General features: G+C 49.9%; 1 protein-coding gene across 2 annotated transcripts in view; it reads left to right on the top strand.

Moving 5' to 3' along the window:
* Positions 1 to 27,262, top strand: part of igf2bp2a (insulin-like growth factor 2 mRNA binding protein 2a) — a 607,906-nt gene that overhangs the window by 381,137 nt on the left and 199,507 nt on the right. For both annotated transcript variants that reach the window (XM_085985316.1, XM_085985315.1), the window contains exons 5-9: positions 4,003 to 4,066; positions 13,638 to 13,913; positions 14,608 to 14,742; positions 19,692 to 19,814; positions 24,335 to 24,470. In XM_085985316.1, the coding sequence (XP_085841442.1) occupies positions 4,003 to 4,066; positions 13,638 to 13,913; positions 14,608 to 14,742; positions 19,692 to 19,814; positions 24,335 to 24,470 (734 nt within the window). The remainder of the gene's footprint in view (positions 1 to 4,002; positions 4,067 to 13,637; positions 13,914 to 14,607; positions 14,743 to 19,691; positions 19,815 to 24,334; positions 24,471 to 27,262) is intronic.

Raw genomic sequence — 27,262 nt, 5'->3', positions numbered from 1 at the left:
TCACACTGTTCAAGCTATTCGACCATGGGAGGCAGTGCAGACAAGATCAGGGCTTCACACTGTACTTAGAGGCCGTCCTTTCTCTTGCAGGCCAAGGTGGCGCACAACCGGCGGAAATGAATTGACACCGGGGGAGGCCGTCCTGACGTAAAAGAGCTCTCCGACCTCGACCAGCGTGTGGAGCGCATTATGGCAGGCCGGCTGATTGGACCCGTCGCCAGTGGAGATGCCGACCCTGTTCTGGGCACCAATGGTAAGGGCATCACCTTTTTGACTTCGCTCGTTCCACTTGCGCCTCAGATCAGCATCCTTTGCCACTGTCCGACCAATGCAGTGAATGGCACCACTCATGCCTCCCTCGCTGCTGCCCTGTCCTCACTCTAAAGCTACTCTTGTGCCTTCCTGCTTTCAGATGGTGAATCGCCAGGTGAGGAGGCGGGTCCTCAAGCTGCCACTGTCAGCGCTTCGGAATACGAGGAGGAGGAAGAGGAAGCCGGCCCATCAGTGCCACCCTCAGCCGTGCCAGCCCATGGCAATGTAGGGGACACGTCTTCCCTGGAGGGGAGCCGGGGGGAAGGGTCGGAGGAGAGTGAAGCTCCGGGGCCCAGCAGCCTGCAGCAACGCGGGAGGGGTGGGGAAGCTCGGCGGACTTCTCCCCAGAGGGTGAGTGCGGCCTCCAGTCCTGCGACGGTCAGCGCAGAGGAGGTGCGGCTCCTGGAGGAAATGGCCGTCCAGGCTGAGCGCAGGCACAATGAGCTCATGGCTGCAGTGGCAAGGATGCCTGACTCCATTGAGTCTTTGTCAAGGAGTGTGCAGCAATTTGGAGCAGCACAGGCCAGGAGTCTGGATCAATTCAGTGCAGCACAGGCCAGGAGTCTGCAGGACTTCGCGGCAGCACAGGCGGCGTCGAGCCAAGTGCTCAGTCGTGCCGTCCATTCACTGGCTGGTGTCATGCGGACACAGACCAGGGCCACACGGGCACTAACTGCTGCCACCCTCGCTGGATCAGCCAGGCATCGCCAGGGCACTCGCCGTGCAGCAGCAACCCAGCAGTCTGTTCTTCAGCTGTTTGCTGCGCATGCTGCAGTGCTGGCCCGTGCGAGTGCCAATGTCTCAGGCGACCAGCGAGCACCTGCGATCTGCCAGGTTGGCACCATTCCTGCAGCCGACACTGCCACTCCGCCATTGCAGCTGCCACGAGCCACTGGACAGACTGCTGCCGCCCAGCCAGAGTTGGAGCAGTCAGCAGCCGGCCACTCCAAGGCCAGAGCTGGTGCAGGCCGACCCCCAAGGGCATCTGCCGTCTCGCCATCTGACCCTCAGCAGCCTTCCCCCAGCCTTGCTGCAGCCACTGGGCTCCCATTGAGGAGGAGCTGCAGGGCGGGCAGGGGCCAGGCAAGGATGCGAAAGGCCTCGCAGGGCAAAAAGTAGAAGGTATGCACAAATGCCTGGTGCTTTTAGTAAGGCCGAGACTGGTGCAGTTGTGTTTTTGTAAGGCCGAGACTGGTGTCTTTCTTTCTTTTTGTAAGGCCGAGACTGGTGCAGTTGTGTTTTTGTAAGGCCGAGACTGGTGCAGTTGTGTTTTTGTAAGGCCGAGACTGGTGTCTTTCTTTTTGTAAGGCCGAGACTGGTAGTTTTGTGTTTTTGGAGGGGGCTTCTCCACATGAGGATGTAATGTGGGAAGGGCAGAGGTTTGCAATAAATTATTGTTGTTAAATTGCAGTGTGCATGGTTTTTTTGTTAAGTCCTGGTTGCCCTGCTCGGCTGAGGGCTTGTGGAGCGGCTACATTCATCTGCTGACATTGGCACAAGCCATTCCCTGAGAGGGGGCCTAGAACCGACGTTCAATAAGCCGGCGACGGGCGGCCCTTGCACTTTCTGCCTCCCTCCTGTGCTGGTCCTCCTCCTCCTCCTCCTGAGGTGGTCCTCCAATCTCTGGTGGCAGTGCCTGAGTCCTGCGGATAGCCAGGTTGTGCAGCATGCAGCACACGACCACGAAATGGGAGACTCGCTCCGGCGAATACTGTAGGGCTCCACTGGAGTGATCCAGACAGCGGAACCGTTGCTTCAGGACGCCGATTGTTTGTTCGATGATGTTCCTGGTCGCTTGATGGCTCTCATTGTATCCCTCTTCAGCGGGGGTGCTGGGCACACGGAGCGGGGTCATCAGCCAGGTACACAAAGGATAGCCTTTGTCCCCGATAAGCCATCCTCGTGGGTGAGGCTGTGCCTGGAACATGTCTGCCACAGAAGTCTGTCGCAGGATGAAGGCATCGTGGCTGCTGCCTGGAAAGCGGGCATTGACAGCTAGGATGAGCTGCCTGTGGTCACACACCAGCTGGACGTTCAGCGAATGGTAGCCCTTCCGGTTGCGGTAATCCTCGGCATTCTCCAGAGGTGCCCGCAAAGCCACATGCGTGCAGTCAATGGCGCCCTGCACCATGGGGAAGCCCGCGAATGCTGCAAAGCCCATTGCACGCTGTTGCTGCTTGGCAAGGGCCATGGAGAAGGAGATGAACTGACGTCTCCTTTTGAAAAGGGCATTGGTCACCTGGCGGATGCAGCAATGCACGGCGAACTGGGAGATGTTGGCAATGTCCCGAGTAGCGGATTGGAAGGAGCCGGTGGCATAGAAGTTGAGAGCCACCGTCACCTTCACTGCCACCGACAGAGACGTCCTGCTCCTCAGCTGTGGCTGCAGATCACCGCCAAGCAGGTGGCAGATCTCTGGGACCACCTCCCTTCGGAATCGCAGCCTCCGAACACACTGCTCGTCAGACATGTTGAGATAGGAGAACTGCTGGCGGTATACCCTGGGTGGGTAAGGCCTCCTTTCCCGACGCCTGTTGCCCCCTCTCCGTCTAGCCAGGGCTGCCACTCTCTCACGGCGTCTGTGAGCCCTTTGGATGTAATTGAGAAAGCCAGCGTTTACACCCATTGCAGCCCCCATAATATGCTGGCAAATAATGAGATGTCAATGAAGGCAAAGACAAGTGGAAAGCTGTGGCCTGAAGCCACAAGTACCTGTCCGAGTGTTGGGCCAAAGCAGAAAGCTCTCTGCCTTGGTCTCTCTCCAAAGATCCGTTTCTCAAGAAGGAGTGCTGCGAAATGGCAGCTTTTTATATTGCAGGAGGAGTGCCCTTTAATTTGCGCCCCCCGCGCCCCGCATCGACTGAGCACCGTTCCACTCTAACAGTCGCTAGGGGCGCCAGGCGCACAATGGGGCGTCGCGACTGAATTTCCGGTTGGGGGCGCACAAAGGGCGTTGCACGAGGAAATGACGTCATGATCTGCGCGCGCAGCTGAGCGCGCGCAAAGACTTTGCGCCGCCGCTAAATCTCTAGTGAAGTTGGGGCGAGGCGCAGATCGCGCTGCGCCCGGCCGCTAGCCACCTAGCGCCCGACATCTACTCCTCCTAAGGCGCTACCGGCTGGCGCAACCAACTGAATTTCTAGGCCTGGATCTCTTATCAGAGCAAGAAATACAGGAGAATCCACCATTTTAACGGTCTCCAACAAACTGCACTGTCAATCACCAGTCATCAGTAAGTCCTAACTATTGCAAAAAGTGCAAATGATGAATTTATCACACATTGTCTAAGTCTGAAATACTCGCTAAAGCTGTGAGGATGTGTAGTTAAATTTGTGCCACCATATGCTAGCTAATTTCCAGGTCAAATGACTTGGTCCCACAGATAACTGACCTCCCGTCCTCCATCGTGGAAACTGACGAGCGAGGCCAGCTTCCATTCTAACTCCAGACGTTAATACATCATTTCAAAAGCCCCGGTTGTCACTGGTTAGTGATCAGAAGCTGGAAACCTCATTGATTTTTAAAAACAAAATGACTTTTGCCACATGGGCCAGGCATGCCGGCTGGGGCCTTGCTGGAGGAGTTCAATGCTGATCTGGGAAATGCGGTGTCATGGGTTTAATGGGACAAGCTGCTTCATGGTTTGCTGTGCACAGTCTGGGTGCTGACTGATTCTTTTCCCTCTCTCAGTTAATACAGACAGTGAGACGGCAGTTGTGAATGTGACGTACGAAACAAAGGAACATGCAAAGACGTAAGTGATGACAGGGCCACTGTAAACTTTGAAAGGACTTTACTGCTGTCACTGGATTTATTCCGCGTGTTGGTGTCCACACAGCAGAGGAAAAGGCCCACTGTACCAGTTCACCTCAACATGGTCTAAGTGAATCACAGAAGAAACATAACACATCACTTCAAATAGCTCTCACTCCCTAACACCACCACTGACAGACCCGTACCCACCAGTTCTGTACCCCAGTGTTATACAGCGACAGACCTAAATTTGCCGGTGATACCAAACTTGGGGTTGTGGCGAACAGTGATGATGATACTAATCGACTGCAACAGGACATCGAAAGGCAAGCAGAATGGGCAGACAAGTGGCAGATGGAATTTAATACAGAGAAGTGCGAGGTGATGCATTTTAGCAGAAGGAACAGAGAGAGGCAATATACATTTTAAAACTGTGCCATTAAGAGTGTGCAGGGACAGAGGGACTTGGGAGTTAATGTGCATAGGTCCCTGAAGGTGGCAGGACATATTGAGAGAGTGGTTAGCAAAGCCTATGGGATCTTGGGGCTTCATAAATAGAGGCATTGAGTACAAAAGGAGAGAAGTTATGCTGAACCTTTATAAAGCGCTGGTTAGGCCACAACTGGAGTATTGCGTCCAGTTCTGGTCACCACACTTTAGGAATGATGTGAAGGCTCTTGAGAGGGCGCAGAGGAGATTTACCAGAATGGTTCCAGGGATCGGGGAATCTTAGCTACAAGGACTGGTTGAAGAAGCTGGATTTGTTTTCATTAGAGCAAAGGAGGTTGAGGGGTGATTTGATAGACGAGAACAAGATTATGGTGGGTTTGGATAGGCTAGACGGGGAAAGGCTGGTCCCACTAGTTGATGGTACAAGGACTAGGGGACACAGATTTAAGGTTTTGGGCAAGAGATACAGAAGGGGATGTGAGGGGAAAAAAATTTACGTAGCAAGTGGTGAGGTCCTGGAACTCTCTGCCGACGAAAGTGGTGGAAGCGGAGATGCTCAATGTTTTCAAGGAGAGACTGGATAGGCACTTGAGGGAAATAAACTTGCAGGGCTACGGGGATAGAGCGGGGGAATGGGACTGTCTGGATTGCTCTACAGAGAGCCGGCACGGACTCGATGGGCCGAATGGCCTCCTTCTGTGCCGTTATGACTATGACCTGTACCCACTAGAAACTTACAGTGACAGACCTGTACCCACCAGTACTGTACCCAGATGTTAAACAGTGACACTGACAGGGCAGGATGTTTATCTGAGGAGTTGCGGATGGCATTGAACACTGTGCAATCATCAGTAATGAAGCAGTCTGTGCACGCATGCAGCAAGACCTGGACGACATTCAGGCTTGGGCTGATATGTGGCACAAATGTTATTTGCCACTTAAAATAAAACAAAACAAAACAGAAAAGGTGACTCAACCGTGGCTAACGAGGGAAATTAGGGATAGCATAGGATCCAAGGAGAGGACATATAAATTGGCCAGAAAAAGCAGCAAACCTGAGGATTGGGAGCAGTTTAGGATTCAGCAAAGGAGGACAAAGGGATTAATTAAGAGGGGGAAAATAGAGTATGAGAGTAAGCTTTCAGGGAACATGAAAACTGACTATAAAAGCTTCTATAGATATGTGAAGAGAAAAAGATTGGTGAAATCAAGCATAGGTCCCTTACAGTCAGAATCAGGGGAATTTATAATGGGGAACAAAGAAATGGCAAACCAATTAAATACATACTTTGGTTCTGTCTTCGCAAAGGAGGACACAAATAACCTCCCAGAGATGTCGGGGAACATGGGGTCTAATGAGAGGGAGGAACTGAATGAAATCAGTATTTGTAAGGAAATGGTGTTAGGGAAATTGACGGGATTGAAGGCCGATAAATCCCCAGGGCCTGACAATCTACATCCTAGGGTACTTAAGGAAGTGGCCCTAGAAATAGTAGATGCATTGTTGGTCATCTTCCAAAATTCTATAGATTCTGGAACAGTTCCCATGGATTGGAGGGTAGCTAATGTAACCCCACTGTTCAAAAAAGGTGGTAGCGAGAATACGGGGAATTATAGACCGGTAAGCCTGACATCGGTAGTGGGGAAAATGCTAGAGTCCATTATTGAAGAAGTAATAGCAGAGCACTTGGAAAACAGTGACAGGATCGGACAAATTCAACATGGATTTTCAAAAGGTAAATCGTGCTTGACTAATCTACTGGAATTTTTTGAGGATGTAACTGGTAGAATAGATAAGGGAGAACCAGTGGATGTGGTGTATTTGGACTTTCAGAAGGCTTTCGATAAGGTCCCACATAAGAGATTAGCGTGTGAAGTTAAAGCACATGGGATTGGGAGCAAGGTACTGACTTTGCTTCCTGTCTGCCAGCCAGTTCTCTATCCAAGAGTTGGAATAAACCGCTCTTTTTCCGAGTGGCAGGCAGTGACTAGTGGGGTACCGCAGGGATCGGTGCTAGGACCCCAGCTATTCACAATATATATTAATGATCTAGACGAGGGAACTAGATGTAATATCTCCAAGTTTGCAGATGACACAAAGCTGGGTGGGCGTGTGTGCTGTGAGGAGGATGCCAAGAAACTCCAGTATGATTTGGACAGATTGGGTGATTGGGCAGATGTATGGCAGATGCAGTATAATGTGGATAAATACGAGGTTATCCACTTCAGTGGCAAAAACAGGAAGGCAGATTATTATCTGAACGGCAATAGATTGGGAGAAGGGGAAGTGCAACAAGACCTGGGTGTCCTTGTGCACCAGTTGCTGAAGGTAAGCATGCAGGTGCAGCAGGCAGTTAAGAAGGCAAATGGTATGTTGGCCTTCGTAGCGAGAGGATTTGAGTACAGGAACAAGGATGTCTTGCTGCAGTTGTACAGGGCCTTGGTGAGACCACACCTTGAGTATTGTGTGCAGTTTTGGTCGCCTTATCTGAGGAAGGATGTTCTTGCCATGGAGGGAGTGCAGCGCAGATTCACCAGACTGATACCTGGGATGGCAGGATTGACTTATGAGGAGAGATTGGGTTGATTGGGCTTATACTCGCTGGAGTTTTGAAGAATGAGAGGGGATCTCATTGAAACTTATAAAATTCTGACAGGACTGGACAGACGAGATGCAGGAAGGATATTCCCAATGGCGGGGGAGTCCTGAACCAGGAGTCACAGTCTAAAGATAAGGGGTAATCAAAATCAAATCAAATCAACTTTTATTGTCATTGTTAGTGCACAAGTGCAGTACAACGAAATGTAGGCTTGCGGCTCCCGAGAGTGTACATTTGGATTAAGACATTTAAACATTCAACATACATTTGGCTTGTAATACATTAACATAAACATAACCATAATAAAGTGCATTGGCAGATGTGCAGGCTTTAGAGTTTATTTGTGGAGTTCAGTAGGATGACAGCCCTGGGAAAGAAGCTGTTCCTAAATCTGGTCGTACGGGTGCGAATGCATCTGTAGCGTCTCCCAGATGGCAGGAGGGCGAACAGACTGTGGCTGGGGTGGGTAGGGTCTTTGATGATGGACCGTGACCTCCGTAGACAGCGTTTCTGGTATATGTGCTCTATGGTAAGCCATTTACGACAGAGATGAGGAGGAATGTCTTCACCCATGGAATTCTCTACCACAGAAGACAGTTGAGGCCAATTCATAAAATATATTCATGAAGGAGTTAGATATATTTCTTAAGGCTGAAGGGATCAAGGGATATGGGGAGAAGGCAGGGACAGGGTACTGAGTTTGGATGATCAGCCATGATCTCATTGAATGGTGGAGCAGGCTCAAGGGGCCGAATGGCCTACTCCTGCTCCTATCTTCTATGTTTCTATTCGTGCCACACAAGTGCCAGGCAATGACCACCTCCAACAAGAGAGACTAACCACCTCCCCTTTATATTCAGCGACATTACCATTGCCGAATCCCCCACCTCAACATCCATGGGGTTACCATTGACCAGAAACTTTACTGGATTAGCCACAAGAGCCAGTCAGAGGCTGGGTATTCTGCAGTGAGTGTCTCACCTCCTGACTCCCCAAAGCCTTTCCACCATCTAAAAGGCATAAGTAAGGAGTGTGATGGAATACACAGTGACAGACCTGTACCCACCAGTACTGTACCCCAGTGTTATACAGTGACAGACTTGTACCCACCAGTATCGTACCCAAATGTTATACAGTGCCAGACCTGTACCCCCCCAGTACTGTACCCCAGTATTATACAGTGACTGATCTGTGTCCACCTGTACCGCATACCAAAAAAAATCTGAAGGAGACAGCCTGAGGGGGAACCACACCACGAAAGAACATAGTGTCACCCCACATAGTATAAGGTTACATAAAATAAGCTGCCTGTGGGTAGTCCCACAGTTTGTTGCTCTGTGTATGGCACTGGTGTGACTGGTGTTCATCCATAGTTCGTGGCATGAACATTTTGCATTTTACTAAAATGCAAATGATGACACTGTAATTGTTTGTTGCAGATCTCCATCTGGAAGGTAGAGTGCTGTCGTCGGAAATAAAATGAAATTAATAACTTAGTTCAATGTTTCTCTCGTAGCCTTTCTGCAATGCACCTCATGGCTGACAGGACAGACTGCACAGCTAGTGAAAGAGCCGCTACCTTACCTTGGACAGGGCAGGCTGTAGAAATGTTGCTGGGCCTTGGACAAGTCAGGCTGTAGATACGTTGCTAGGACACTAACTAGGCAGCCTGTAGGTATGTTGCTGGGCCTTTCACAGGGCAGGCTGCACATATTTTGCTAGGTCTCGATCAGGGCAGGCTGTAGATATGTTGCTAGGTCTCAGTCAGGGCAGGCTGTAGATATGTTGTTGGGCCTTGGACAGGGCAGATTGTAGATATGTTGCTGGGTCTCGGACAGGGCAGGCTGTAGAAATGTTGCTGGGTCTCGGACAGGGCAGGCTGTAGAAATGTTGCTGGGCCTCGGACAGGGCAGGCTGTAAACATAGAAAGATAGGAGCAGGAGTCGGCCATTCGGCCCCTCGAGCCTGCTCCGCCATTCAATGAGATCACAGAAATCACAGAAATCACAGAAACCCCACAGTGCAGATAGAGGCCATTTCGGCCCATCGAGCCTGCACCGACACATATCCCACCTGATCCCCGTAACCCCACGTATTTAATCCCCCTAACACTAAGGATCAATTTATCATAGCCAATCAACCTAACCCACACATCTTTGGACTGTGGGAGGAAACCGGAGCACCCGGAGGAAACCCACGCAAACACGGGGAGAATGTGCAAACTCCACACACACAGTCACCCGAGGCCGGATTCGAACCCGGGTCCCTGGTGCTGTGAGGCAACAGTGCTAACCACTATGCCACCGTGATCATGGCTGATCATCCAAATTCAGTACCCGGTCCCTGCTTTCTCCCCATACGCCTTGATTCCTTTAGCCTTAAGAAATATATCCAACTCCTTCTTGAATATATTTAATGTATTGGCCTCTACTGCCTTCTGTGGTAGAGAATTCCACAGGTTCACCACTCTCTGGGTGAAGAAATTCCTCCTCATTTCTGTCCTAAATGGCCTACCCCTTATCCCTTGACCCCTGGTTCTGGACTCTCCGACCATCAGGAACATCCTTCCTGCATCTAGTCTTGTCTAGTCACAGAATCACAGAATCCCCACAGTGCAGATAGAGGCCATTTCGGCCCATCGAGCCTGCACCGACACATATCTCACCCTATCCCCGTAACCCCACGTATTTAATCCCCTAACACTAAGGGTCAATTTATCATAGCCAAATCAACCTAACCCGCACATCTTTGGACTGTGGGAGGAAACCGGAGCACCCGGAGGAAACCCACGCAGACACAGGGAGAATGTGCAAACTCCACACAGACAGTTGCCCGAGGCCAGATTTGAACCCGGGTCCCTGGCGCTGTGAGGCAACAGTGCTAACCACTATGCCACCGTGCCCCCCCGTCCTGTCAGAATTTTATAAGTTTCAATGAGATCCCCTCTCATTCTTCTAAACTCTAGCGAGTACAAGCCCAATCACCCCAATCTCTCCTCATAAGTCATTCCTGCCATCCCAGGTATCAGCCTGGTGAATCTTCGCTGAACTCCTTCCATGACAAGAACATCCTTCCTCAGATAAGCCGACCAAAACTGCACACAATACTCAAGATGTGGTCTCACTGAGGCTCTGTACAACTGCAGCAAGACATCCTTGTTCCTGTACTCAAACCCTCTCGTAGAAATGTTGCTAGGCCTCGGACAGGGCAGGCTATCGATCTGTTGCTGGGCCTTCGACAGGGCAGGCTGTAGATATGTTGCTAGGTCACTGACTAAGCAGACTGTAGATATTTTGCTGGGCCTCAGACACGGCAGGCTGTAAATATGTGGCCGGGCCTTAGACAGGTTAGACTGTAAATATGTTGCTGAGCCTTCGACAGAGTAGACTGTAGATCGGTTGCTGAGCCTCGGACAGGGCAGTCTGCAGAAACCTTGCTGAGCCTCCGACAGAGCAGGCTGTAGATATGTGCTGGGTCTCAGACAGGGCAGGCTTTAGGGCCACTGACAGGCTAATTGGTTGAGGCTATCACAGAAAAACTGTTCTCTATTACCATAAATTATTAATTCTACTTCAGGAGTAGCCATAAGGCTAGCTGATGACTTGGGTCTGGGTGGGTTAGTGGCCTTTCATCTCTGGAGCCAGGACTGATGGAATGAAAGTCTCCTCTGCCTGCTGGCTGCAAGGAAAATTAGTTTGTGGCAATCACAACCCAGTGCCCACAATGGAAAGTCCCACAATGGAAAGTCTCACCATGTCTCGCCAAAAACAAGGCAGGACTCATAACACAAACCAAATGGACAAAACTCCATTCCCGACCGCTACCTCGCTCAAACAGATGTGCACAAAGTTCACAAAAAATAAGTTTTGCTATTGCTATTTCCCATATTTAAGACAATTGGAGGTTTTTTCATTTGAACGATGCAGATTATGGGGCGATATGATAAAGGTGTTTAAAATTATGAAGGGATGGGACCGGGTAGATAGAAGCAGACTGGTTCCAGTAGTTGAGGGGCTACGAACCAGAGGCCACAGACACGAGATGAAATGTATGGGCCTAGAAATTCGATGGAGCTGTGCCCGTTCCTCATGCGTTAAATGGGCATCGAGCCGCTCACACAGCAGAAAGAAAGACAGACTTGCATTTATATAGCGCCTTTCATTACCACCGTACATCTCAAAGCGCTTTACCGCCAAATAAGTACTTTTGAAGTGTTGTCACTGTTGTCGTGTGGTAAACTCGGCAGCCAATTTGCGCACAGCAAGCTCCCACAAACAGCAGTGTGATAATGACCAGATAGTCTGTTTGTTGTTATGTGGATTGAGGGAGAAATATTGGCCAGGACACCGTGGATAACTCCCTGCTCTTCTTCAAATAGTGCCGCGGGATCTTTTACCTCCACCTGAGAGAGTAGACTTGGTTTAACGTCTCATCTGAAAGACGGCACCCCCGACAGTGCAGCGGAGGCTCCCTCAGCACTGCACCCCCGACAGTGCAGTGGGGGCTCCCTCAGCACTGCACCCCCGACAGTGCAGCGGAGGCTCCCTCAGCACTGCACCCCCGACAGTGCAGTGGAGGCTCCCTCAGCACTGCACCCCCGACAGTGCAGTGGAGGCTCCCTCAGCACTGCACCCCCAACAGTGCAGTGGAGGCTCCCTCAGCACTGCACCCCCGACAGTGCAGTGGAGGCTCCCTCAGCACTGCACCCCCGACAGTGCAGTGGAGGCTCCCTCAGCACTGCACCCCCGACAGTGCAGCGGAGGCTCCCTCAGCACTGCACCCCCGACAGTGCAGCGGAGGCTCCCTCAGCACTGCACCCCCGACAGTGCAGCGGAGGCTCCCTCAGCACTGCACCCCTGACAGTGCAGCGGAGGCTCCCTCAGCACTGCACCCCCGACAGTGCAGTGGAGGCTCCCTCAGCACTGCACCCCCGACAGTGCAGTGGAGGCTCCCTCAGCACTGCACTCCCGACAGTGCAGCGGAGGCTCCCTCAGCACTGCACCCCCGACAGTGCAGTGGGGGCTCCCTCAGCACTGCACCCCTGACAGTGCAGTGGGGGCTCCCTCAGCACTGCACCCCCGACAGTGCAGTGGGGGCTCCCTCAGCACTGCACCCCTGACAGTGCAGTGGGGGCTCCCTCAGCACTGCACCCCTGACAGTGCAGTGGGGGCTCCCTCAGCACTGCACCCCTGACAGTGCAGTGGGGGCTCCCTCAGCACTGCACCCCCGACAGTGCAGTGGGGGCTCCCTCAGCACTGCACCCCCGACAGTGCAGTGGGGGCTCCCTCAGCACTGCACCCCGGACAGTGCAGTGGAGGCTCCCTCAGCACTGCACCCCCGACAGTGCAGTGGGGGCTCCCTCAGCACTGCACCCCTGACAGTGCAGCGGAGGCTCCCTCAGCACTGCACTCCCGACAGTGCAGCGGAGGCTCCCTCAGCACTGCACTCCCGACAGTGCAGCGGAGGCTCCCTCAGCACTGCACTCCTGACAGTGCAGCGGAGGCTCCCTCAGCACTGCACCCCCGACAGTGCAGTGGGGGCTCCCTCAGCACTGCACCCCTGACAGTGCAGCAGAGGCTCCCTCAGCACTGCACTCCCGACAGTGCAGCGGAGGCTCCCTCAGCACTGCACTCCCGACAGTGCAGCGGAGGCTCCCTCAGCACTGCACTCCCGACAGTGCAGCGGAGGCTCCCTCAGCACTGCACTCCTGACAGTGCAGCGGAGGCTCCCTCAGCACTGCACCCCCGACAGTGCAGTGGGGGCTCCCTCAGCACTGCACCCCTGACAGTGCAGCGGAGGCTCCCTCAGCACTGCACTCCCGACAGTGCAGCGGAGGCTCCCTCAGCACTGCACCCCTGACAGTGCAGCGGAGGCTCCCTCAGCACTGCACCCCCGACAGTGCAGTGGGGGCTCCCTCAGCACTGCACTCCCGACAGTGCAGTGGGGGCTCCCTCAGCACTGCACCCCCGACAGTGCAGCGGAGGCTCCCTCAGCACTGCACCCCCGACAGTGCAGTGGGGGCTCCCTCAACACTGCCCTGGAGTGTCAGATAGTCTGTTTTAGTCATGGTGGATTGAGGGTTAAATATTGTCCAGGACACCGGGGAGTCTTTGAATTGTGCCGTGGGATCTTTTACGTTGACCTAAAAGGCAGACGGGGCCTCAGTTTAACGTCTCATCAGAAAGACGACCCCTCCGACAGTGCAGCACTCCCTTGGTACTGCACTGAAGCGTGGCTTGAGCCAACGACCTTTCTGACTCCGAGGTGACAGTGCTACCAACTGAGCCACAGCTGACACCTTCGAAGGGACATAGGGAAGTGGGTGGCTAAATGCGATTACAACTACTAGCTGGCATGGAGGGTAACGGCTGGCTCGGACTGGTTGGGCCTAATCGCCTGTGCCCGTGTTGTAACTTCACGTATTCTTGCGGGCTTTAGAAAATGTTTTGCTACAGGTGAAGACTTGAGATGTTCTGTGAACGAGCGGAGAAAGTAAAGCCCCAAATCTCTCTTGTTCTTCAGTGCAATCGAGAAGCTGAATGGACACCAGTTTGAAAGCTACACCCTGAGGATCTCGTACATCCCGGACGAAGAGGCGATGCACCTCCCAGCGCAGCGGCCGCGGCGAGGACCAGGGAGTCGGTCCAGCCGGGAGCATGGCCAGTCCGCGGGCGCCACACTTTCGCACAAGCAGATCGACGTCCCGCTGCGGATTCTCGTCCCCACCCAATTCGTTGGCGCCATCATCGGAAAGGAGGGGCTGACCATCAAGAACGTGACCCAGCAGACACAGTCAAAGTAAAAGCAGAGGCGGCAGACTCCCCTCGGAGTGGGTGGGGGGGAGGGGTCAATCCAGATTGCAGCCTCCCCCCTCCCAACTGGTGTTCACAGCCGCACAGTAGCGGGTAGACAGACCCTGCCGCTGGGGCAGCCCAGTGAACTTTAACCTCGGGGACCAGTGGGAGGGGGCACGTGTTACCGGACGGGCCCCACATATGGGGGTGGAGGGGGGGGTTGAGGGTCGGGTTGAGTTCCCCATTGGGGGGGTTGAGGGTCGAGTTCCCCATGGGGTGGGGGGGGGGGCGTCGAGGGTTGAGTTCCCCATTGCGGGAGTTGAGGGTTGAGTTCCCCATTGGCGGTGGGGGGGGGCGGTGGGGGGGGAAGGAAGAGTGGGAATGGCGGTTAAGGCCAGGCGAGCTGTGGAGCTGTCAGCTGACGGACCTCACAGGGCACAGTGGGTCATTCACAGGCTCACTGACTGACCAGAGTTGGCAGTTGCGGTTAATTTGACCTGAACCTGGTTGGTGCTGCATCCAATCACTGCTGTCCCTTAGCTGTCGGTCCCATGGTTTCACAACCCCGCGTTGGCCACTTGCTCTGATGAACAGTGACCCCCGCTAGTTGTGGTTCCCCTGCACTGAACCCGGCCTGTGACTGTGTGCTCCCAGACACAATGCCCACTCTACTCTCTCTGTCCTCCCACATCTCTTAGAGTCGACATCCATCGGAAGGAGAACGCAGGCGCAGCAGAGAAACCCATCACCATTCACTCGACGGCTGAGGGATGCACTGCTGCCTGTCAGATGATACTGGAAATCATGCACAAAGAGGCACAGGACACCAAATTGTAAGTAAACGGGGAGCTGGATCAAGCATCTGATCATTCCTAGCTCTGGCAATGTTTGATGCAAGAGTTTCTGGGCTAGAACTTTGCCTCCTTTGCGCCGCCCGCTAGCGCCTCCAGGGGGTGATAATGGGGCGCTACTGACTGCGACCGGGCGCGGTGAGAGTACCGACGCCCGCGGAATTCCCGTCGAAGTTTGTGGTGGCGGTAACCCATAACGCCACGATCTCCTGCACCCGGAGATCGTAATGTCATCGTGCTGCGCATCGCCCCAGACACGAACTTCGGTTTCGCCCCCTGCAGCATCGCTGGGCGAAAACACCGACAGCTGCAGGAGGCATTGTCAGGGCGGCCGGCTGCTTGGGGAGCGCTATTTAAAGTTGCTGATGCTTGCATGAAAATAAAATCTTCTTAATGCCTTGCATCCATTATTCAGCATTTTCTTTGGCCGCGATGGATCAGCCCTGCACTCTGCGAGAGTGCTTGGGGCTGATCGGATCGGATCACGACTGCCGTCGGCGACGAGGGACCTCCTTTCCATGCAGAGCCTGCAGCGATGGCCCTTCCCTTTAAGGGAGGGAAGGAGCCTCCGTTCCTGACAGCGCTGCCCTCAACATTGGGTAGCACCACACTGCTACCGCCCCTCTTGCTGGCTTTAGTGCTCCAAGGGAAGTGGTAGCACTTGATTTAGAACTCCACTTCGCTCTTGGATCGCTACAACTGAATTTCGCGGGAGCCTCTCATCATTAGCGCTAATTGTTCAGCTGTCGACGTTTCAGCACCCTAAACGGGGCTATAATGAATTTCTCCCCCGCTGTGTCTGTGCACGCTTAAATGTGTGTCTGTTTTGCTCTCATCCACTCCCTCTCTGTCTGTTTCTCCCTCTCTTTATGTCTGTCTGTCTCTCTCTGTTTCTGTCTGTCTATCTCTCTGTGTCTGACTGTGTCTCTCTCTTTCTGTCTCTCTCATTTGTGCTTTTGCATTCACGGTCAGTGTTTCTCTGTCTGTCGCTCTGTGTCTTTGTCTCTGTGTCTCTCTCTGTCGGTCTCTCTCTCCCTTTTTCCCTCTCTCCCTCCGTGTCTCGCTCTCTCCGTCTCCATCTCACTCATAGAGCCATAGAGTTATACAGCACAGAAAGAGTCCCTTCGGCCCATCATGTCTGCGCCGGCCATCAAGCCCTATCCTAATTCCATTTTCCAGCACTTGGTCCGTAGCCTTGTATGCTATGGCGTTTCAAGTGCTCATCCAAATGCTTCTTGAATGGTGTGAGGGTTCCTGCCTCTACCACCCTTTCAGGCAGTGAGTTCCAGATTCCAACCACCCTCTGGGTGAAAAAGTTTTTCCTCAAATCCCCTCTAAACCTCCTGCCCCTTACCTTGAAACGATGCCCCCTGGTTATTGACCCCTCTACTAAGGGGAAAAGTTCATTTCGATCTACCCTATCTATGCCCCTCATAATTTTGTACACCTCAATCATTTCCCCCCTCAGCCTTCTCTGCTCTAAGGAAAACAACCCCAGCCTGTCCAGTCTCTCTTCATAGCTGAAGCGCTCCAGCCCAGGTAACATCCTGGTGAATCTCCTCTGCACCCTCTCCAATGCAATCACATCCTTCCTATAGTGTGGCAACCAGAACTGCACACAGTATTCCAGCTGTGGCCTAACTAGCATTTTGTACAGCTCCATCATAACCTCCCTGCTCTTGCCTTCATTAGCCGAGACATAGAATATAAGTATCCCATATGCCTTTTTAACCACCTTATCTACCTGTCCTGCTGCCTTCAGGGATCTATGTACATGCACACCAAGGTTCCTCTGTCCTTCCTAGGGTCCTACCATTCACTGTGTATTCCCTTGCCTTGTTAGTCCTCCCAAAATGCATCACCTCACACTTTTCAGGGTTAAATTCCATTTGCCACTGTTCTGCCCATCTGACCAACCATCTATATCATCCCGTAGCCTGAGGCTTCCCTCTTCACTATATACCACTCCACCAATTTTTGTGTCATCTGCGAACTTACTGATCATACCTCCTACATTCATATCTAAATCATTAATGTACGCTACAAACAGAAAGGGACCCAGCACCGATCCCTGTGGTACACCACTGGACACAGGCTTCCAGTCACAAAAACAACCTTCGACCATCACCCTCTGCCTCCTGCCACTAAGCCAATTTTGGATCCCATGGGCTCTTACCTTCTTGACCAGTCTCCCATGCGCGACTTTGTCAAAAGCCTTACTGAAGTCCATGTAGACTACATCAACTGCACTACCCTCATCCACACACCAAGTTACCCCCTCGAAAAATTCAATCAAATTGATTAGACATGATCTCCCCCTGACAAAGCCATTCTGACTATCCTTGATTAATCCTTGCCTCTCCAAGTGGAGACTAATTCTGTCCCTCAGAATTTTTCCCAATAATTTCCCTACCACTGATGTTAGGCTCACTGGCCTGTAATTCCCTGGTTTATCCCTTCTACCCCTCTTGAATAATGGTACTACGTTAGCTGTCCTCCAGTCCTCTGGCACCTCCTCTGTGGCCAGAGAGGTTCTGAAAATTTGTGTCAGAGCCCCTGCAATCACCTCCCTTGCCTCACACAGCAGCCTGGGATACATCTCGTCTGGGCCTGGGGATTTATTCACTTTTAAGCCCGCTAAACCGCTTGTACCTCCTCCCTCTCAATGCTAATTTGTTCAAGTATATCACAATCCCCCTGCCTGATTTCTATGCCTACATCATCCTTCTCCATAGAGAACACACATGCAAAATATTCATTTAAAACCTCACCTACATCTTCCGGCTCTATACACAGATTGCCACTTTGGTCCATAATGGGCCCTACTCTTTCCCTGGTTATCCTCTTGCCTTTAATATACTTACAAAACATCTTGGGAGTTTCCTTTATTTTGCCTGCCAGTGTTTTTTCATGCCCCCTCTTCGCTCTCCTAATTTCTTTTTTTAAGTACCCCCCTGCACTTTCTATACTCCTCTAGGGCTTCCACTATTTTTAGTCCTTTGTATCTGCCAAAAGCCTCCCTTTTTTCCCTAATTCATTCTTGTATATCCATTGACATCCAGGGTTCCCTGAACTTGTTGGTCACACCATTGACCTTTACGGGAACATGTTGGTGCTGTACTCTCTCTATTTCCTTTCTGAATGACTCCCACTGCCCTGATGTGGATTTTCCTACAAGTAGCTGATCCCAGTCCACTTTGGCCAGATCCTGCCTTATCATATTAAAATCGGCCTTCTCCCAATTTAGAACCTTTATTTCCAGTCCATCTTTGTCCTTTTCCATGACTACCTTAAATCTCACCGAATTATGGTCACCGTCACCAAAATGCTCTCCTACTGACACATCTACCGCTTGCCCGGCTACATTCCCTAGAATTAGGTCCAGTACTGCCCCCTCTCTTATAGGACTTTCTACATGCTGGTTCAAAAAGCTCTCCTGGATGCACTTTAAGAATTCCGCACCTTCTAAGCCTTTCACACTCTTGACTATCCCAGTTATTATTGGGGAAGTTGAAATCCCCTACTATTATTACCCTATTATTTCTACACTTCTCTGAGATTTGCCTACATATGTGTTCCTCTATCTCCACCTGACTGCTGGGAGTATACTATAGGCCCCCAAACAAAGTGCTTGCCCCCTTTTTGTTTTTAAGTTTTACCCATATGGCCTCATTAGAGGAACCTGCTAAGATATCATCCCTCCTTACTACAGTAATTGACTCCTTGATTAATATTGCGACACCCCCTCCTCTTTTACACCCCCCTCTGTCTTGCCTGAAGATTCTCTGCCCCGGAATATTGAGCTGCCAGTCCTGCCCCTCCCTCAACCATGTCTCATTGTTGCTAACACAATCATACTCCCATGTGTTCATCAACACCTTCAATTCATCTGCCTTACTCGCAAGACTCCTTGCATTAAAATAAATGCCATCCAACCTTGCCATACTCCCTTGTGCTGTTACATATTTGCTCTGCCTTCCAGACTGACTTGTTTTTTCCTCTATATTTGGCTGTGCATCACCCCCTACTATAGCTCCACTCCGTATCCTATCCCCCTGCCAAGTTTGTTTAAACCCCCACCCCCCGCCCCCCCCAACAGCACTAGCAAACCTCCCCGCAAGGATGTTGGTCCCATTCCAGTTCAGGTGCAACCTGTCCGACTTGTACCGGTCCCACCTTCCCCAGAAGCAGACCCAGTGATCCAGGAAACTAAAGCCCTCCCTCCTGCGCCAACTCTTTAGCCACCCATTCATCTGCTCTATCCTCCTATTCCTATAATCACTAGCACGTGGCACCAGGAGTAATCCAGAGATTACAACCTTTGAGGTCCTGCTTTTTAATCTGCTACCTAGCTCCCTAAATTCTTGTTGCAGGACCTCATCCCTCTTTCTCTCTCTTCTGTCTCTGTCACTCTCTCTCTCGGTCTGTCTCTCTCTGGGTTGTGCTTGTCCTCTCTTGCACTCTGGGGAGAGTAACTTTTCCGGAATCATTTTACACAGAGTTAAAAATCAAATTCCATATTTTGGAAGCTATAGCCTCCTGTTGCAACACACCAAGTGAAAATGCAGAAGCCTCACTGCTTTAACTTCCTCCTTCCCTCTTCTCTCTCAGATGTTCTTTTCTCTCTCGCTCAATCCCCTCTCTCCTCTCTTTTTCCATCTCTGCTCTGTCTCTTTTCCCGCCTCTTCTCCCCCTTTTCTCCCCCTCTCTTCCCCTTTTCTCCCTCTCTCCTCTACACTGTCCCATCAAACACTCCCAGGGCAGGTACAGCATGGGTTAGATACAGAGTAAAGCTCCATCTACACAGTCGCAGCAATGTGCCTCAGGCAAGCCATTGAACCAGTGTAATGCTGAGCTTGGCTTTTCAAAGTGTTGAAAGCGGGTTGAAGGCTGGACTGGATGGGTGTGTAATTATTGTCCGTGTGTTTTAGCACGGAGGAGATCCCGTTGAAAATTCTTGCGCACAACGGCTTCGTGGGACGGTTGATCGGCAAAGAGGGTCGCAATCTGAAGAAAATAGAACAGGAAACAGGGACTAAAATCACCATCTCTCCGTAAGTTGAGTCTGTGTTTGGTTGCAGAGCTGATGCTTATTGTACGGGTTAAATACAGAGTGAAGCTCTTTAAGTGTGCAACAAAGAGGACAGGGCTCCATTCTACGTGAAGTGTGAGATCCTGGATTATGCCAACACAGAGTTTGCCCATTCCCCCCACCCCCACACACACAGATTGCCCATTCCCCGCACCGCCCCCCCCCCGCCAATGCAGTTTCCAATCCGTTCCATTCCCATTCAACCCAAGGCTCAGTTTCCAATCCAATCCGTTCCATTCCCAGTCAACCCAAGGCTCAGTTTCCAATCCAATCCGTTCCATTCCAATTCAACCCAATGCTCAGTTTCCAATCCAATCCATTCCATTCCAATTCAACCCAAGGCTCAGTTTCCAATCCAATCCGTTCCATTCCCATTCAACCCAATGCTCAGTTTCCAATTCAATCCATTCCATTCCAATTCAACCCAATGTTCAGTTTCCAATCCAATCCAATCTATTCCTATTCAACCCAAGGCTCAGTTTCCAATCCATTCCATTCCATTCCCATTCAACCCAATGCTCAGTTTCCAATCCATTCCATTCCATTCCAATTCAACCCAATGCTCAGTTTCCAATCCATTCCATTCCATTCCAATTCAACCCAATGCTCAGTTTCCAAACCGTTCCATTCCAATTCAAGCCAATGCTCGGTTTCCAATCCAATTCAACCCAATGCTCAGTTTCCAATCCAATCCGTTCCATTCCAATTCAACCCAATGCTCAGTTTCCAATCCAATCCGTTCCATTCCAATTCAACCCAATGCTCAGTTTCCAATCCAATCCATTCCATTCCAATTCAACCCAATGCTCAGTTTCCAATTCAATCCAATCCATTCCCATTCAACCCAATGCTCAGTTTCCAACCCAATCCAATCCAATCCATTCCAATTCAACCCAAGGCTCAGTTTCCAATCCAATCTGTTCCATTCCAATTCAACCCAAGGCTCAGTTTCCAATCCAATCCAATCCATTCCCATTCAACCCAAGGCTCAGTTTCCAATCCAATCCAATCCATTCCAATTCAACCCAATGCTCAGTTTCCAATCCAATCCATTCCATTCCAATTCAACCCAATGCTCAGTTTCCAATCCAATCCATTCCATTCCAATTCAACCCAATGCTCAGTTTCCAATCCAATCCATTCCATTCCAATTCAACCCAAGGCTCAGTTTCCAATCCAATCCAATCCATTCCCATTCAACCCAATGCTCAGTTTCCAATCCAATCCGTTCCATTCCAATTCAACCCAATGCTCAGTTTCCAATCCAATCCGTTCCATTCCAATTCAACCCAATGCTCAGTTTCCAATCCAATCCATTCCATTCCAATTCAACCCAATGCTCAGTTTCCAATCCAATCCGTTCCATTCCAATTCAACCCAATGCTCAGTTTCCAATCCAATCCGTTCCATTCCAATTCAACCCAATGCTCAGTTTCCAATCCAATCCGTTCCATTCCAATTCAACCCAATGCTCAGTTTCCAATCCAATCCGTTCCATTCCAATTCAACCCAATGCTCAGTTTCCAATCCAATCCATTCCATTCCAATTCAACCCAAGGCTCAGTTTCCAATCCAATCCGTTCCATTCCAATTCAACCCAATGCTCAGTTTCCAATCCAATCCGTTCCATTCCAATTCAACCCAATGCTCAGTTTCCAATCCAATCCGTTCCATTCCAATTCAACCCAATGCTCAGTTTCCAATCCATTCCAATTCAACCCAATGCTCAGTTTCCAATCCAATCCAATCCATTCCAATTCAACCCAATGCTCAGTTTCCAATTCAATCCAATCCATTCCAATTCAACCCAATGCTCAGTTTCCAATCCAATCCAATCCAATCCATTCCAATTCAACCCAATGCTCAGTTTCCAATCCAATCCGTTCCATTCCAATTCAACCCAATGCTCAGTTTCCAATCCAATCCAATCCATTCCAATTCAACCCAAGGCTCAGTTTCCAATCCAATCCGTTCCATTCCAATTCAACCCAATGCTCAGTTTCCAATCCAATCCGTTCCATTCCAATTCAACCCAAGGCTCAGTTTCCAATCCATTCCATTCCAATTCAACCCAATGCTCAGTTTCCAATCCAATCCGTTCCATTCCAATTCAACCCAATGCTCAGTTTCCAATCCATTCCATTCCAATTCAACCCAATGCTCAGTTTCCAATCCAATCCATTCCATTCCAATTCAACCCAATGCTCAGTTACCAATCCGTTCCATTCCAATTCAACCCAAGGCTCAGTTTCCAATCCATTCCATTCCAATTCAACCCAATGCTCAGTTTCCAATCCATTCCATTCCAATTCAACCCAAGGCTCAGTTTCCAATTCAATCCGTTCCATTCCAATTCAACCCAAGGCTCAGTTTCCAATCCAATCCGTTCCATTCCAATTCAACCCAATGCTCAGTTTCCAATCCAATCCGTTCCATTCCAATTCAACCCAATGCTCAGTTTCCAATCCAATCCATTCCATTCCAATTCAACCCAAGGCTCAGTTTCCAATCCAATCCGTTCCATTCCAATTCAACCCAATGCTCAGTTTCCAATCCAATCCGTTCCATTCCAATTCAACCCAATGCTCAGTTTCCAATCCATTCCAATTCAACCCAATGCTCAGTTTCCAATCCAATCCAATCCATTCCAATTCAACCCAATGCTCAGTTTCCAATTCAATCCAATCCATTCCAATTCAACCCAATGCTCAGTTTCCAATCCAATCCAATCCAATCCATTCCAATTCAACCCAATGCTCAGTTTCCAATCCAATCCGTTCCATTCCAATTCAACCCAATGCTCAGTTTCCAATCCAATCCAATCCATTCCAATTCAACCCAAGGCTCAGTTTCCAATCCAATCCGTTCCATTCCAATTCAACCCAATGCTCAGTTTCCAATCCAATCCGTTCCATTCCAATTCAACCCAAGGCTCAGTTTCCAATCCATTCCATTCCAATTCAACCCAATGCTCAGTTTCCAATCCAATCCGTTCCATTCCAATTCAACCCAATGCTCAGTTTCCAATCCATTCCATTCCAATTCAACCCAATGCTCAGTTTCCAATCCAATCCATTCCATTCCAATTCAACCCAATGCTCAGTTACCAATCCGTTCCATTCCAATTCAACCCAAGGCTCAGTTTCCAATCCATTCCATTCCAATTCAACCCAATGCTCAGTTTCCAATCCATTCCATTCCAATTCAACCCAAGGCTCAGTTTCCAATTCAATCCGTTCCATTCCAATTCAACCCAAGGCTCAGTTTCCAATCCAATCCGTTCCATTCCAATTCAACCCAATGCTCAGTTTCCAATTCAACCCAATGCTCAGTTTCCAATCCAATCCGTTCCATTCCAATTCAACCCAAGGCTCAGTTTCCAATCCAATCCAATCCATTCCAATTCAAGCCAAGGCTCAGTTTCCAATCCAATCCGTTCCATTCCCATTCATTCCATTCTAGAGCCCCCTGGATGTCTAGAGACATACAGGGTAGGATAAAGAAAAAAAGGGAGGCGTATGACAGATACCGAGGGCTAAATACTCCAGAATCTTTAGAGGAGTACAGAAAGTGCAGAGGTGCAATTAAAAAGGATATTATGAAAGCAAAGAGAGAGCATGAAAAATTCTTGGCAAGTGAAATCAAGGAAAACCCAAAGATGTTTTATAAATATATTAAGAGTAAAACTAAAGAAAGGGTAGGGCCTATGAGAGATCATGAGGGTAATCTGTGTGTGGTGGCGGGAAACGTTGGTAGGGTTCTTAATGAATACTTTGCGTCTGTTTTCACAAAGGAGAGGGGCGAAGCAGACATTGCTATCGGGGGAGGAGTGTGAAATATTAGATGAAACAAACATATAGTGAGAGAGGAAGTTTTAAGGGGTTTAGCAGCTTTATAAAAGTGGATAAATCCTCAGGCCCGGATGAAATGTAGCCCAGGCTGTTAAGCGAAGCAAAAGAGGAAATAGCAGAGGCCCTGACCATCATTTTTCAATCCTCTCTGGCTTCAGGTGTGGTGCCAGAGGACTGCTAATGTGGTACCCTTGTTTAAAAAGGGAGAAAAGGATAGACCGAGTAATTACAGGCCAGTCAGCCTAACCGCGGTGGTGGGAAAATTACTGGAAAGAATTCTGAAGGACAGGATAAATCTTCATTTAGAAAGACACGGATAAATCAAGGATAGTCAGCACGGATTTGTTAAGGGAAGGTCGTGTCTGGCAAACTTGAATGAATTTTTTGAGGCCGCCCCCCCCCCCCCCCCCCGCCCCACGTCGGAAGCGGCGTGGATTGGACGGTCAGATACCCCGCCGTGCAGCCTGGCGAGAGTGGCGTTGCAGGAGTCACAGAGCACGTGTGACAGATGCCGATCCACCTCATGGGCAGCATTCTTCCAGTGGCAGGTTGTAAAGAAGGGCCGAGCTGCCGGAAAGGCGTGTAATCTCGACTGTCCATGTTCTAAAGCCTGTTTGTTGTGGCTGGTCAGGTTACAGGACCTGACGCTGTATAATCCGGAGAGGACTATCACTGTAAAGGGCAGCGTTGATGCCTGCTCTAAAGCAGAAGTAGAGATTATGAAGAAGCTCCGAGAGGCATACGAAAATGATCTTGCTGCTATGAATGTAAGTTCCAGTCAAAGGATTTTACCTGATTTTACTGAGGAGTTAACAAGAAAGCTTGCATTTATATGGCACCCTATTCTAATAGAACATCTTGGCACTGAGGCAAAGAACAGGAAATTAGGAGGGGTGACCAAATGCCTGGTCAGAGCCGGCTTTTAAAGGAAGAGATAGAAACAGAGTGGTTTAGGGATGGAATTCCAGTGTGGGGCTTGGCGGCTGAAGACATGGCCGCCAATGGTGGGGCAAAGGCTAACTGAGAACCACTGATGTTTTTGGGGCGTGGTGAGGGGCAGCACGGGTACGGTTGAGGAAGGCAGCTGCCTCTCCCATGATTGATTGGTGGAGAGATATTCAGGAGGATGCAGGGCAACGGGAAGAAAGAGACCGTCCTGTACAATATATGCAAAGAGCCAGGGAGTGTTTAACATCGAGGGTGGGGATGACTGCAAGAGTTGGGAGTTGCAGGATGGCAGAGGAGGGAGGCCATTCGACCTGTGGCGTCATCATCCCACAGCCGTCCTTCCCGCCTGCACCGCACCTGTGTCCTTGTTTGCTCCCTGTTGGCCGATCAGCAGTTGCAGATCTTGTTGAGCCGGTTGGTAGCTGAAAGCGCAGGCTGACCTTGCCCCAGCTGTGCGCTCTGGGAGGAGAAGGAAAACTGACAGCAATCCATGAGACAGTCTTACTCGAGTATTTGACACAATTGTGCACAAAAAGAAACACTTGATGGTTATTTTGAAAGGAATTGCGTTTAAAATGTGTGTTATGTACGAGATGAGCTTTGCACAAACATGTTAGCCAAAGTGAGCCCCAGTTTGAGTGAGGCCTACCAGGAAGGCATTGTTGTCAGCTCATTGCCATGCTGAAGAATGTTCTGACTATTCTGTGCAAGACTGAAAGCATGCTCTGATGTGACATGGGCTGCACTCGCTTTGATAGAGAAAGGCTCACACACTAACTCGCTCCCATTTACTCTGTCAACACCAGTACTTGGGTCCCAGGATGCACATGTATGCTGTCTACACAATTTGTGCAGGGCTTACCCTCACATTTCCAGTTCTTTTTGTGAGCTCTATGCACATTGAGCTGAGCAGTGTTAGTACTGGGGATATACACTTTCCATTTCAGGCACAGGGGCAACAGCAACCTCTCCACATCAGAACAGCACGGGTTAGATACATAGAATCACAGAATGATACAACACAGAAGGAGGCAATTCGGCCCATTATGCCTGTGCGAGCTATCCAATTAATCCCACTCCCCTGCTCTTTCCCTGTAATTTTATTCCCTTCTAGTATTTATCCAATTCTCTTTTGAAAGTTATTATTGAATCTGCTTCCACCACCCTTTTCAGCCAGTGCATTCCAGATCATCATAACTCGCTGCATAATGTTTCCTCCTTATCGCGCCTCTGTTTCCTCTGCCAATTATCTTAAATCTGTGTCCTCTGGTTACCGACCCTTCTGTCACTGGAAACAGTCTCTCCTTATTTACTCTATCAAAACCGTTCATTATTTTGAACACCTCTATTAAATCTCTTAACCTTCTCTGCTCTAAGGAGAACAACCCCAGCTTCTCCAGTCTCTCCACATAACTGAAGTCCCTCATCCCTGGAATCATTCTAGTAAATCTCCTCCGCACCCGCTCCAAGGCCTTGACATCCTTCCTAAAGTGTGGTGCCTAGAACTGTCCACAATACTCCAGCTGGGGCCTAACCAGTGATTTATAAAGGTTTAGAATAACTTCCTTTAAAATTGTCCCATTTAGTTTATATTGCCTCTCCTCATTCTTCCTACCAAAATGTATCACTTCACAATCCTCTGCATTACATTTCATCTGCCATGTGTCAGCCCATTTCACCAGTGTGTCTTTGTCCTCCTGAAGTCTGCTACTATCCTCCTCACTGTTTGCTACATTTCCAAGTTTTGTGTCATTTGCAAACTTTGAAATTATGCCATTTATACCCAAGTCCAGGTCATTTTGATATATATTAAAGAGCAGTGGTCCTAATACCGGCCCCTGGGAGACATCTCAGATGAAATGTAGCCCAGGCTGTTAAGCGAAGCAAAAAAGGAAACAGCAGAGGCCCTGACCATCATTTTTCAATCCTCTCTGGCTTCAGGTGTCGGAGGACTGGAGGACCGCTAATGTGGTACCCTTGTTTAAAAAGGGAGAAAAGGATAGACCGAGTAATTGCAGGCCAGTCAGCCTAACCTCGGTGGTGGGAAAATTATTGGAAAGAATTCTGAAGGACAGGATAAATCTTCATTTAGAAAGACACGGACTAATCAAGGAGTCAGCACGGATTTGTTAAGCGAAGGTCGTGTCTGGCAAACTTGAATGAATTTTTTGAGGAGGTAACAAGGAGGGTAGATGAGGGTAGTGCGTTTGATGTAGTGTATATGGACTTTAGCAAGGCTTTTGATAAGGTTCCACATGGCAGACTGGTCACAAAGTTAAAAGCCCATGGGATCCAGGGCAAAGTGTCAAGTTGGATTCAAAACTGGCTCGGAGACAGGAAGCAAGGGGTAACGGTTGATGGGTGTTTTTGTGACTGGAAGGTTGTTTCCAGTGGGGTTCCGCAGGGCTCAGTACTAGGTCCCTTGCTTTTTGTGGTATATATCAACAACCCTGACTTGAATATAGGGGGTATGATTAAGAAGTTTGCAGATGATACTAAAATCGGCTGTGTGGTTGATACTGAAGAAGGAAGCTGCAGGAAGATATCAGTAAATTGGTCAGGTGGGCAGAACAGTGTCAAATGGAATTCAATCCAGAGAAGTACGAGGTAA

Source organism: Somniosus microcephalus, chromosome 4 (assembly GCF_052327205.1).
Source record: "Somniosus microcephalus isolate GS21.2 chromosome 4, FLI_Smic_1.0, whole genome shotgun sequence".
Taxonomy (NCBI): domain Eukaryota; kingdom Metazoa; phylum Chordata; class Chondrichthyes; order Squaliformes; family Somniosidae; genus Somniosus; species Somniosus microcephalus.
This window is presented reverse-complemented; position numbering and strand designations above follow the sequence as displayed.